The sequence below is a fragment of the Odontomachus brunneus genome, unplaced genomic scaffold (genome assembly GCF_010583005.1).
Source record: "Odontomachus brunneus isolate Ranch 3 - 2012 unplaced genomic scaffold, Obru_v1 Obru_scaffold_035, whole genome shotgun sequence".
NCBI classification, from domain to species: domain Eukaryota; kingdom Metazoa; phylum Arthropoda; class Insecta; order Hymenoptera; family Formicidae; genus Odontomachus; species Odontomachus brunneus.
This window is the reverse complement of record NW_022639485.1, coordinates 2,271,968-2,285,603: the sequence shown is the minus strand read 5'-3', so window position 1 is coordinate 2,285,603 and position 13,636 is coordinate 2,271,968. Positions and strand designations below refer to the sequence as shown.

Here is a 13,636-nt window from a genome sequence, read left to right as displayed (position 1 = left end):
ATATATATATATATATATATATATATATATGTACGTATATATAAACAATCAAAATTTAACTCGATAATATAATCTTACTCATATATAAGTCTTACTCGTTTCTCAAAAATCAAGAAAAGGAATCTAGAAAAGATGTATAAAAATGTACGCGAACGCGAACGCCAATGCGGAATAAGAGTAAGTGCGAGTAACGTGAACAAATGCATTGATACTTAAAATCTCCGTCGTATAGGATAGCACGTAGAGAATACTGTACAGACAGGATACTACACGTCGCATAATCATTACTCATTCATGATATACCGTCGCTATACCTGTTCTACTTGCCTCATCCTCTCCACCCTCGCCCTCCCCCGTTATACACGACTATCGATTAAGATGCACTTCCCGTGAGTTATATTAACGTAATTGTTATTCCGTTCTCTCATGGATGTCTTCAGGCGAATATTTCTGCTTAACTCTGTGCTCTTGGAAGAACATTTCTATACCATCATGGATAAGAACGAAGCACACACGACACTGAAGAGTTTGATTAATTACATTCGGTTTGCTCGTTTTGTTTGCTTACTTGCTTGTTTGTTGTTTGTTCGGGTACAATTTATACGTAGGCGTACGATTAGTGTAATAACTGTTATCCAACTTACTCTATACAAATACAAAATCGTTATATTGTCCCACAGTACACATGAAACGACTTCTTACGCTTGTTTCTTTTTTTTATTTCCTTATAGTCGTGTCCGTATTTATATATATATAGTCTAGTCTAAAAATCTCGTGTATATATAATATATAATGTATATATATACTAAGCACGACGTGTGTGTATAAAATTACATGTAAAACGAAACGATTTTTTACGCGGTACATATAAGCGATTCGAGATATTGATTTTTTTTAGCGTGTCGATAGTCTGCGCGCGCGTATGCGACGACTCTTACGTTTCCCTCGTGCCGAGTATTCCGTTTTTCCGCACTACCGAAAGAGAGAGAGAGAGAGAAAGAGAGAGAAAGAGTATTTGCGTGATCGGTTAATTCCATCCAGTAATTATAATCACACATATTTACTATCATATATGAAAATCGTCAAACGTCTCGACATAGAAATGGTTCGATCATGCAAAGGTGTATACTTTTCGTCTTGAATAAGGCCGAGTTTCTGCCAGGCCCGTGAGTTACGCCCGTGAGTTACGCCCGTGATCTCTCCAAAAAAAAAAAAAAAAAAACGCGAATGCTGTAAACAGGTGAAAGTGTAAATGTATACGAACTTTGAGTTGCAGCACAGGATCCCGTTCGAGCTGTATGTACGCATTTTATGTGTGTGTGTGTGTGTTATTGCGCGTGTGTCCCGTATGTCGAAAGGTGTGTGTGTGCCCGTATATTTCTACATGTCGAGAAGCATACCGGCGATCGTTCGGCTCATGCAACTTTGGATTAATCCACCCTAACGATCATGCAGTCGCATTTCTCTCGATCCGAGTTCTTATTCACACTAGCTCACGCTTACTATGTTCGCTCAAAAATTAGTTGCTAGATTCCAAAACAGGGCTCCGCTCTTCGACAGACCTTATCATATAGTGACTTAGATATAGATATTTATAACGTAGATTTTTATGTATACTATACGCCCATGGGGATCCGACGAGAGATAGTGAGAAAGATGTGAGGATGAAGGAGGAGATGGCGAGTGAAGAGACAGAGAGTGAGAATTCTGCGATCCAGCGGGGAAACACCTCTCGGCCAGGCAGAGGGCAGGCAGACAGGAGAAGTCGCGCAGGGTAGTGGAGGATGAAACGCTCGTTTTGATTTTTCCAACCCGCCGGCTCGCTATTTTATCTCTGCACCGTGTTTATCACGTCCTTTATCGTGTTTTGCACGTCACTCAACAGTCTCGTATTCTCGGTGATGTTGCGCGTACCGGCGGCCCGCAGCTGTCTCGCCTGCAGCTCCAGCCTGGTGAGCAGATCGCGAAATTGGAACCTAGCATGGGGCGCAATCGCTGTATCAGTGAGATTGACGCACATGCCGTGCAGCAGGCCTACTTTGTCGGACAGTTGTAGCCAGCTAGCCATAACGATGGTAGGACTGCCCTTCAAGTTCAGGATGCTGTTCTCTATGACGTTCGAGATCTCGATCACGCTGTGCTTTACTCCCTTCGCGGACTCGTTGCCACTGCTGCCGCCACCGCCTGCTTGCTTGCTGCCGCTATCTTCGTCACTTTGCGACAATGGCGGCTTGTTGCAATTGGGTGTGGCGTATATTGAGGAACCAAAGTGCTTGCTGGAAGGCCCGAGAGGCTTCAACGGCTTTGCCGGGACGATCGGCTTCTCCACATCAGACGTGGTCACCGAGGACATCGGCGGCGGCCAAATCCGCGGATCATCCTTGCTAGTGGAACTCCTGGTTGACGCGCCGCTGTGATCCTCCGGTGAATCCTCGCTGGCGTCGCCGACGTCCTGCTTGCCGGGTCCGCGCACGTTTAATTTAGGACTAAGCGGTTGATTATCACAAGAAGCCTCTTTGTTCTCCCACAATTTCTTTAGGCTACTAATACTGCCGGTGCTGCGGCGCTTATCGTCGTTCGGGTCGTCCACGCCGGACGATTCGGTCGAGTCCGCGATAGTACTCGCCGCGTCGTCGAAGCGCTTGCTCTTCTCGTCCGCGGCTCGATCCTTGTCAGCATTGTCCACCTTCCGCAGGCGAGCCTTGAAGTCTATGATTTGCTGGGTGTCCGAGTTCTCCTCTTTCTGCACATTACTTCTCTTGTCTACTTTCTTCAGTTTGAAGCCTACGTTAGTGGCACTTAGAATACCTTCCGTGATAGGTGAGGTCAATGGGATGATTTCCTTGAGACTGGTGTTCCTGTCGAGCGTGGTCTGTGTGGTTGTGTGGTGTTCTTGAACGCCGCCGGACATCATGTCGCCGGTACTTTTCAACGTCGTGATCGCGTACTCGCTCGCGGCGACGTGTTGCTGCTTGGCGGAGTCCATGCTGAAGCTGGCACACAGCTCAGACAGCAACTGCGACGCCGGGTCGAGAGGCGCTGCGGACGAAGGTGCACTGTTGGCGGCGCCGGCTTTCTTCGTAGTACCAGCGCCATGCTTCATGTCTGCGCTTTGCTTAATCTCGTTGATTAACTTGAGCTCCAGCATCTCCTTCATACCGGGTTTCGATTCGAATGTGTCGCTGGCATTGCCAGAACCGAGGGGTGGCGGCGGCGGCGGAGGTGGCGGGGGTGCTTCTTCAGGCGCGGCAACAGGCGGGGGCAACTCCGGCGGATCTATCTTCGTGATGACGGCGCTGATCTCCTTGGGCTTGTACACTATCTTCTTCTCGTCCGCGGACTTGCCGACGCCGCAGTGCGCGTCGCTGGAGATGTCCCGACGCCGCAAATTCACGCCGAATCGTGAGCTAGCCTCTTTCACCGACGGCTCCGAGTTTCTCACGTCGCTATTCCTATCCTCCTGATCGTCACTCACCTCGTCTTTGCTCCTCCATTCCGCCTTCAATTTTCTGATACCGACCGGTGAGCTGGCCGCTGTCTTATGAGAAGTCTCCGTGCACGGCGACGCCGTCGCTGGCGGCGGCAAGTCGCATTGATCGCTGAAGGCCTCGTCTGGAGGCGGCGGTAGGTCCACCGGCGGAGGCGGAAACTCCAGGTCGGCCAGGGTCGGCTGGATCGATCTGGATGGGCTGGCGGTGCGGAAGCTGGAGTTGTTGGGCGCACGAAACGTCCGCAGACCGATGCCGCCGTCCACGTTGTTCTTGCGGACGGCCACGGCGCGGCTGCGCGGCGAGTTTGGCGGCTGATAGGTGTTCACCACGCCGCTCGAAGAATTGCTGCGCGTCATCTGGGGCTGGCTACGTAGGTTGTTCTGGCGGGGCGACAGCGAGCGATGCTGCGGCGCGGTGTCGACGGCGCCCGCGTTCTCCTGCTGCTGTTCCATGGCGGACGATAAAGTGGCCGCGACCGGAACAACGTTCTCCTGATTCGACGGCATGCCGCTCTGCCGCAGAGATTCCAAGTACGCTCCGATCCGGGCGCCTTTCGGCAGCGTGCCGTAACGGTTGATCGCTCGCTTAACATTTTGCACCTCCAGTGCACCCACATGTACCAGCTGCAACACAATTTCTCCGTGAGTGATCGCGAGTCCGGCCCCTTGTCGCGACTTATCCGCGCATTCCTAAGTTATTCAAGCAGTGCTAAATGCATTTACCATATCGAAACGGACTTTACTTCTGGGCTAGATTCTCAAGATCAAGAAACGCTAATCGTTACGCACGGCGTGCGTCGTACCGCACGCGAGTAAAAAGGTATGTTTATATGTGTCTATAAGTATACATCTCGGAAATCGTGGCCGCTCAACGAGTAAGATCATTGTACCTTCTGAGGCAGTACCTCCTTAGACGTGTAAGGTCGAGATTTTATTTGTTTCTGATTGCACGGTAAGTTGGATACAGGTTCCGGCGAGGTTGACGGTGGAGGAATAAAGTTATGTTCGGCTGTCCCTTGCGACCCATCTCCGTCGTCGTCCATATCGCAACCTCCTGTAGTAATTGACTGTGTAGCCATTGTCACGAGATCACGTGTGATACCTGAGGTCGCCATTTAATAAGGTGTACTGTATACAATCTATTAGCTAACATATCTCTCCAGCATGTAAGCGCAACGTGTTAAAGATCGAAATTTTGGGAGGAAAGCTAAAAAAGGGTGTTTTGCGGTGCCTATCAACCTCAAATCTCTGCCGTCCTTTCCTCACACTTCACTTCATTCATCCCAGGGTCATTCTCCTTTAAAAGACACGAAGAGATAGTCGCGAATCTATGTACTTCAACGCGATGCTCTGTTGCCGGGAAAAAACGTGTCACGAGTAGCGTGATGCGCCAACAATGAATGATCGATGAAAAATGGCAAACTTGTGTATGTATTTGGAAAAAAACGTGCAAACCGTAGTATATGTATGTCGTGTATTGACTTCTCTGAATGATATTGTTGCGATGTGTGTGCGTGCGTATGTTGTGTGTGTCTGTGTGCATATGTGTGTGAAATAAAGCTTTAGTAAACTCACGTAACACTGCTTGAACACAGTCAAGTTTTACATGACGACAGAATCGATAGAAACGTAACTAAGTAATGCCGGTAATACAGGCGATGTTCCAATCTTCAGAATACTTGGACGAAAAAAAAATGGAAATGATAAGATACATATCCAGAAAGATCTAAAACGTAAATGAAAACGCAAGTTCTACTCGTACTTTTTGCAGAAAGGAATATCATGCATGAGCACGCACGGAATATTTCTATCTCTTCCTTTTTAAATTTATTACGTGAACTATGATAGATAACATATACGAAGTACCGTCCCTTACTCGCGTGGAAGTAAATAAAAGACTGCAGCTACGATGTACTGTACGTACGAGATGCAGACGATCGAGTATGTATTAATAAAATACATATTCGGGTATACTCTCTTTCTCTTTCTTTCTATATGTATATATATATATATATATATATATATATATATATATATATATATATATATTAGAAAAATTATCAAGTGTTTGACGTGTATTTAACATTCACGTATACATACTGACTCGAGGAGAATGACCCACATTCATGAAGCCGTAAAAATCACTGTAGTAGGCGATGCATATCCAAATAAAACTGAAGTCAACGCAAAGGATAACGAAAGAAATTAACGAAAGCGGCATTCGTGCATTCGTCTCATTACACTTAGTTGATATAGTGGAATACCTTCAAAAATCTTATCAATACCATTTAGATCTGTGCCATCGTCAAGCGTCATAGTGCTCACTTCAACATTTTGCTGGTCTTGCTCTTGGTAGGCGGAATCTCGGAAAGAACTGCACGACGACAGCAGACTGTCACAGAGAACACGCAGGTCTTTATTATGTACTTTCAAGTAACGAACATTGTTCGAGATAAAAAATAGCGTACCTTGTTCGTTTAGGAGGTGCCGGCGCTTGTTTTCCCTTCTTGTTGGTGGATCTTCGCATTTGGACCATATTGCTGTTACTCCTACTTGATAAACCACCCATGAACGTGCTCAATTTGGTTACCGAACTGGCTCCTTCTGAAGTATGTTTCGTTCGTTAGAAAATATAACTCTATTATATAAATTATTTGTGTATTGTAAGATATTGTGTATAGAAGATAGATAATAAAATTGTGCAGTTGTATATTTATGCAAAAATTATCAATTGTCGATATAAAATACTAAAGTGGTGACATGATATATTACCTTGCGTTATGCCAGAAGAAGACAATTGCTCGGACACAAGAACAAGACCGTGTATATTTCCTGTGCTTCCAGTCTGTGATTTCTTATATGAAAGTAATGGCATCTCTCCCCCACCTTGGAGCTGCTTCTCTACTTCTGTAATAAGTAAGCCGGGAACAATAAAATCGCGACTTATTATGGAAAATGAGCAGTAGTCTAGATTGGAAATTCGACTTACCTTCGGTGATACTCGATTCTTGAAACATATTTTCTAACGAATGATGTATTTCCTTGAAAGTTGGCCGATCCGCCGCTGACCATTGCCAGCACTGACGCATTAGTTCGTAGACCTTTGGCGGGCAACCGGGAGGGCAATCCATTCGATAGCCCTTCTCTAGCATGTGATAAACGTCAGTCAGGTCGACACCGGGATACGGAGACATGCCGTAGGTAGCGATTTCCCATAATAGAATACCAAATGCCCAAACATCAGACTACAAAGATCACCAATTAGTGCTCATAAAACTCCGTGCACCATAACAATCCTAGTTTGTCTATAATGTTGTCATACCTTTGTAGAAAATTTATTGTACGCTAAACCCTCTGGCGCGGTCCATTTGATGGGGAATTTTGCACCAGCATGAGCTGTATACGTGTCGTCTCTCATGAGACGAGCTAGACCGAAATCCGCGACCTTGACGAGATGATTTTCGCCAACTAGGCAGTTCCTGGCGGCCAAGTCGCGATGAATAAAGTTCCTACTCTCTAAGTAATTCATGCCGCTCGCAATCTGCGTAGCCATATGCATCAGCACCACGGCGTTGATTTGGTGTTTACTCTCGTTTCGCAAATAATCCAACAAGTTACCCTTGCTCATAAACTCCGTGATAATATAGAACGGCGGCTCGCGCGTACACACTCCCAGCAATTGCACTAGGTTTCTATGTTTCATCTCCTTCATTATAGCCGCTTCTTCCAGGAAATCCTTCAGAGCCATCGTGTCCTCCTTAAGCGTTTTAACCGCCACGGTCATGTTGTATCTCTTCCAGACCGCTTCGTACACATCGCCATATTGTCCGCCTCCTAACTTATGCCTCATTACTATGTCTGTTCTATTGATTTCCCATTCGTCCGGTTCGGGACTCAATGGGAAGACGGTAGGCTTATTGTGCTTTGGCGCGGGGTACAATAGTTGCGTGATAAGGCCGTCGGCAAGCATTGAATGGTGATGCACCAGTTCAGCCAGCGTGTTGAACTTGCTCTCCGTCGTTACAAACATCTTGCCCTCGCTGTCCTCATTGATCCTGTAGTGATATACGCGACCCTCGTATCTTAGCGAGATGCTGCGCTGACCAGGACTGCTCTCCGACTCCCGCACGAGAAAACTGCCGTTTATCCCCGAACTCAGAAGATACTCGGCAGCGTTCCTAGATATTCTCCCGTGATACCAAGAGTGTTTCTCTAGGGAGTTCACGGGAGTCACGTAATTCGACGGTACCCATCCCACCTGTCCAGTGCTCGAGTGGGCCTCGCACCATTCGCCGCTTTTATTGTAGCTTAGGATACGTACTTGCTCGCCTGTATAGAGATATTAAGGGAATGCTGGATACCGACATAATGCAGTTTTGTAGTTTGCATTGTTCTTCTATTTGATTGCATAGTATTGCAAATATTTTTACAAAGGGAAAATACAAATGTTAATGCATTAAATATTGTGCAGTCATCTCAAACTTGCCCGCTCTACCTTCCCGAATCATTTCATCAGTCTCATTAGAGTATAGTGCAATATATCCAAGAGGAAGCACAAAACACTGTTCTTTTTAGCTGAACTAAGATTACACCGGAACTTTGTTCCTCTTTCCTTCAATTCCTTATTACATATTTGTTTAAAGACAAAAAGTACAGTCTATTTCAGCTAAAAAGAACAGACCTACAAACTTCTCCCAAATTCTGCACGACTGCAGGGTTAAGATATTAAATATTGTGTATAAAAACAAAAATGAATTTTATAACTAAGTAAATTTTTTTTTAATTTTGATATCTGGTTCTTTCCATGAAATAACATTTGTACTTTCATTTTGTAAATATATTTACATTTATTACATTTATTTGAAATTAAATAGAAAAACAGTGCAAACTATGAAATTATATTATATTGATATCTAAGCAATCTCATTACTCTTGAGTAATATTGAAACATATCAGCATAGATAATATCTATTAATTTTACAGAAAATAAATTAATACCTTTCTTCAGACTCAGTTGATTCTCCCCACCAGCTTGAAAATCATACAAGGCAACAAATAATTGAGGGTCATCTTCCTCCTGGGCCAGTAGATTTTCTTTGCTAGTCCATCTGTGCGAAAATAATAAAATATTATTTCTAGAAACAAGTTTAGAATCAAAGAGTACAATTTATAATTAATATTAATAAATATATAATTATTACATTAAATATTCTACTATCTGTTTTATTACAATGACATAAAAAATATTTACAAATTATAAATATAATGAGTCATAAAATGAAGCAAAAAAAGGTATAATCTAAATAACTATATGTCATCTTTAATGCTGTATTTTAAGAACTACATTTATATGAAGTCTTTACTGAAGTTACTAGAGTATGTGAAATAGTAATTATGTAAGCATGACTGAACTCACCTATTTGCTGCTTCAAGAAGTCCAGTAGCAGACACACTAGTATGTTGTTGAACATTCGCTTGCTGTGAAATTGATTGAACACTAGAGCCACTTGGAGGATCACCTTCAGGCAATGCTGGAATGTGTGGTAGCGGTCTACTTTGCAAGAGTGCCTCTGCAAAAGAAAGTGCAAAACACAATCTTCTTTAAAGTTCTCAATAAACATTAAAATGAAACTCTGACACTGACATTTATATTTTGTCAAAAAACAATTATATGCTTGTTTAATCATATTCAGCATATAAGAATCGTATAGTTGTGTCTAAATTGTTTCATGTACTTCATAATAGCAATTAACCTAATATTCTTAAAAGAAATTATCAATTCTCAGACTAAGAATGCAAGAAACTTTCCTTAAGCATAATATGTGGAAGAAACACAAGCCTTTTCTTGTGACACAAAAACATAAATTACTCAAAAACTCATATAATTACATAATCCTTATCTAACCACTAATATCTATATTAGTGTAATTAACATCAACATAAACATAACTTTAAATTTAATATTATACACTATAAACTCTAGGGAAACTGAAAATAAATCTTGCTCAAATGCTATCTTTTCCTTATCGATACAGTGTTATTCTAACACTTTAATATCATCATATATCAAGTGAGAAGCACAGTCATCTCAAACTTGCTCACTCCACTTTGAGCTCCCAAGTCATTTCATCAGTCTCATTAGAGTACAGTGCAATATATCTAAAAGGAAGCGCAAAACACTGTTCTTTTTAGCTGAACTTTTAAGACTGCACCAGAACTTCGTTCCTTTTTCCTTCAATTCCTTATTACATACTTGTCCAAAAGAAAAAAGTACAGCCTATTTAAGCTAAAAAAACAGACCTATAAACTTCTCCTAAATTCTGCACGACTGCAGGGTGCAACAACACGACAGTGGAACTGATTGTTGAACAGAGGATAGTGATAGCTGATAAAGTGTTTGTTCTCACCACTGTGCTCGGTGAATATGTTAGAGCCTACGATGCGCGATTCCTTGAGGTTCCTGGGCTGCTTGCGCGTCTGCCGCACGGTCGACCCGGCGGGGATCACCCTGTCCTTGGTCTGCTGTGCACCCATGGCTGTCCGACGATTATACCATGCCCTCGTGTGTTCCGTCTCCGGCCCGGCGGCGAGTTGCGTTACCCAGGCCTGTCCGCAGACCACCCTTGCGCACTCCTCACTTCCGGCGATCGGGCACCGGCGAGCCCAACATCATCATTATCATTATCGTCATCGTCGTCGTCGACGTCGTCGCCCCCGTCGTCGTCGTCGTCACTGTCGTCGTCGTCGTTCGTGTTCCGTTGATTCGCGCGCGTGACACCGTGCCAGTCGTCGCAGGTGCGTTCGCTCCCTCTCTTCGAGGCGCAAATCGACGTTGCGGTCGCGCGGTAGGCCTATTCACATTTTTACATGTCAATTACCGCTCGCTCGCGCTGCCTTCGCCATATTTGACAGCTTTTGACGTCGATTATTTAGTTTGTCGATGCATTACTGTGCGGCAGCACGGCCTGGGCCGATTTCTATGCTTCCGCCGCCGTTTCTACGGGCCAGCCGGGTCGTAGCACGACTCAACGATGAGTCAATCGTGCCGCTTCTTTTCAAGTAGTATAACCAAAGAGAAGCTAGTTCCGAGTTAGACTGAGTTCCCAATGAGCGCGTCACGCGTCGCGTCGCTGCCTGTGTCACGAATTAACCAATCAAATCGTTTCATTGGAACAAGTGCATTGTGCGTCGTGCGCGCGTCATCCCAATTAGAGGATTTGATTGGTTAACTCGTGACGCAGCAGACGACGCGACGCGTGACGCGCTCAGTGGAAACTCAGCCTTAGGGTGCGTTTCCACTTAGCGCATTACGCGTGCGTCGTCCTTCGCGGATCAATCAAATCGCCCCATTTTATTGCCTAACTTTACAACAAATAAAATGGGACAATTTGATTGGTCCGCGAAGGACGACGCGACGCGTGACGCGCTAAATGGGAACGCACCCGTAGGATCATTCGCTGGGGTGCGATCAGATTCCCTACTCGGGTGCACTCTGTTACTAGAAACACTATAGTATATGTTACTTATATATACCATAACACTTCCAGTATTAGAGTGCGGGAGTGGTGCACTTGGACACGGTGCATTTGGATACAGCCAATCACAGCACCGTGTGATTAGAGACATTTGTAGGGTCCCTTGGAACAGCGACTTGTGATTGGACTGTGTCCAATTGCCCCGTGTCCAACTGATATACACCCTTAGAGTGCACCTGGGTAGGGAATCTGAACGCAGCCCTAAATGGCAACATAAGCAGTAATCTGTTCTTTTCAGCTGCACTGGCTGCACTGCTGAACTGATGTATTAAGTTAAAGTGAGATAAGTATACTTCCGGTTTGGACCCAAACATGGCGAATCTAGTATCTACAAGCGACAGTGTCAAAGATGTCAATTTTAACTTACAGCAAGTAGCAGCGTGTGGAGGGGATACGCACACAAGCGAACAAGCTTCGGCAGCCGAAGAATCGAGCGTACACGTACAATGTCGCTTACTTGGTGCGTATCCCCTCCACATGCTGCTGCTTGCTGTAAGTAAGCTAAAAGTGGCATCCTTGGACGGTGTCCGATCGGTTACACGACATTTTCCCGAAAATTAGATGGAAAAATGTTGGTACCAACAAAAATCGCTAAGTAACACAATTTTAATTTCTACGGATTAGTGACAGTTTGTTATTTGACACATACACACGCATATGTCAAAACGACTCCGTAAAATTTATGGACTTACTACTTCAACAGTATTATTAATCTGCGGAAATTAAAATTGTTGCCTAGGGGTTTTTGTTGATACCACTATTTTCCCACCTAGTTTTCGGGAAAATGTCGTGTAACCGTCCGATCTCTTATTAAAGGATCTGAACTATTACATGAACCATTACAGTCACAGTGCCATTACATGAAGCGCGGAAACGCGGAAGTCAAAATCTTATAGATCCGCTACGCGTTCCGCGTCTGTTTTGATTGCCTTATATTACATGAGGCATATTTTGAGCGGAAAAGCGGTATGGGAAATTATAAAATATTAATTTTTAACGGTATTTATTAATTAAAATGCTTGTATTCAACAGATAAGCTGAAAAGATAAACATATTAGTAAAAATTGCAAATTAAGTTAATACAATTTTAAAAAATGAATACAGATGTTTATTTGTCACCAAACCATTCCGCTTTTTCGTGCAAATTGTGCTCCATGTAATATAAAGCTCGTATCAGATTATGGATTAAGGTTGAGATTGAATTGAAAATTGGCCAATCAGAGCAAAGTTCACCAAACTTGAGCTTAGTAAATTTTGCTCTGATTGGCTAAATTTCAATTCAATCTCAATCCTAATCTATAGTCTGATACGGGCTTAAGGAGAAATAAAGTCGCGGAATAAGCGGAAAAATCCATTGTCACAAGTTGTCACAAGTTATCACAAGTTGTTCAACTTAACCGCTACATTAATGCATATCAACGGCGACGCATTTAATCAATACAATACGTTTTGTTGATGAATATTATACCAGTTTAATATACCGTTCTTTATATATATCGTCGATATTAAGATTATCTAATAGAAAGTTACTATTTAATACGCGTATCAAGTGCACGATGTAAACCAAGCCATTGCGACGCCAATGCAAAATCATATATATATATATATATATATATATATATATATATATATATATAATAACAATCTGTTCTGCATTAGCGTCGCAATGTCCAAATCCGTACATGTTTATACCAGCCAATCAGCTGGTCACATGACCATATTATAGGGATGGGTAAAAAAAATCGATGTTTAGAAAACATCAATGACTTTGTTTACACGGCAGCTTAAAACCGGTTTAACAACAACTGTAGTTATAACTTCTGAAAATGTATGCTCGTTTACACGGAACAACTTTAACTAATCTTCGCTATACTTACGAATGTTATAACTTCTGAGTGAAATAAATAAAAAATCGAAGAATGTATCGACAATATTGAGAATATAATATATGTAGTATAACCTTATAGCGTGTTCGACTGGCCCTGGGTTAATCGTTCCAAGAGCGATTAATGACGTCATAAGTCTCTACTAGCCAATCATAAAGTTTATAAGTACTTGTTTGACCAATAAACGTAGACTGAATAACCCAGAATGTGTTAACCCAGAGGCAGTCAAACATGCTATTAAGGGACGTCTACATTGGAAGTAAATAGCAAGAAGTAGGAAGTAAGAGTAAGAAATTGACCAACCACAGTCGAATGTGAGAAGAATAATCAACTATGATTGGTCAATTTCTTATTCTTACTTCCTACTTCTTACTGCTTACTTCCAATGTAGACGTCTCTTTAGTGTAATGGCGTTGGGGCAAAATTCTTAATAAAGCCTAGAGCCATTTATTGAAACTGAAACTGAAACTGAATGTAGTATAATCTACATGTTTTCATTACTATCATTAAATTTAGAGATAGTTAAGTTGGCAATGCAGGAATTTTAATATCTTTACCGTTTACACGTTTCTTTAAAACCTATGGTACGGTCCAGTAAGCGCTACAAATGCATTGTAATGTTTTTACTTCTTTCTCTTTCTTCATTCGAATACTAGGCTGGTATTCATAGTCGGATTTTATTTTTAAGGCTGGCTTAAGTTCATCTTTAAATACTCCGTAGCCAA

General features: G+C 42.9%; 1 protein-coding gene across 6 annotated transcripts; it reads right to left on the bottom strand.

Annotated features, from left to right (window-relative positions):
• Positions 1-703: 703 nt before the first annotated feature.
• Positions 704-10,500, bottom strand: LOC116843694 (tyrosine-protein kinase Abl). 6 transcript variants are annotated; one of them, XM_032814338.1, is made up of 10 exons: positions 9,898-10,500; positions 8,907-9,060; positions 8,489-8,598; positions 6,813-7,819; positions 6,480-6,735; positions 6,263-6,397; positions 5,959-6,094; positions 5,755-5,882; positions 4,396-4,592; positions 704-4,114 (listed from the first exon to the last, which is right to left on the bottom strand). In XM_032814338.1, exons 1-10 carry the CDS (start codon positions 10,022-10,024, stop codon positions 1,829-1,831), a joined length of 4,536 nt encoding a protein of 1,511 aa, XP_032670229.1. In that variant the 5' UTR covers positions 10,025-10,500; the 3' UTR covers positions 704-1,828. The 6 variants fall into 6 exon arrangements, with proteins under 6 accessions (XP_032670229.1, XP_032670228.1, XP_032670231.1 ...); XM_032814337.1 differs by having other exon boundaries at positions 4,381-4,592; positions 5,959-6,091; XM_032814340.1 differs by having other exon boundaries at positions 4,381-4,544; positions 9,898-10,499.
• Between the last annotated feature and the right edge of the window lie 3,136 nt (positions 10,501-13,636).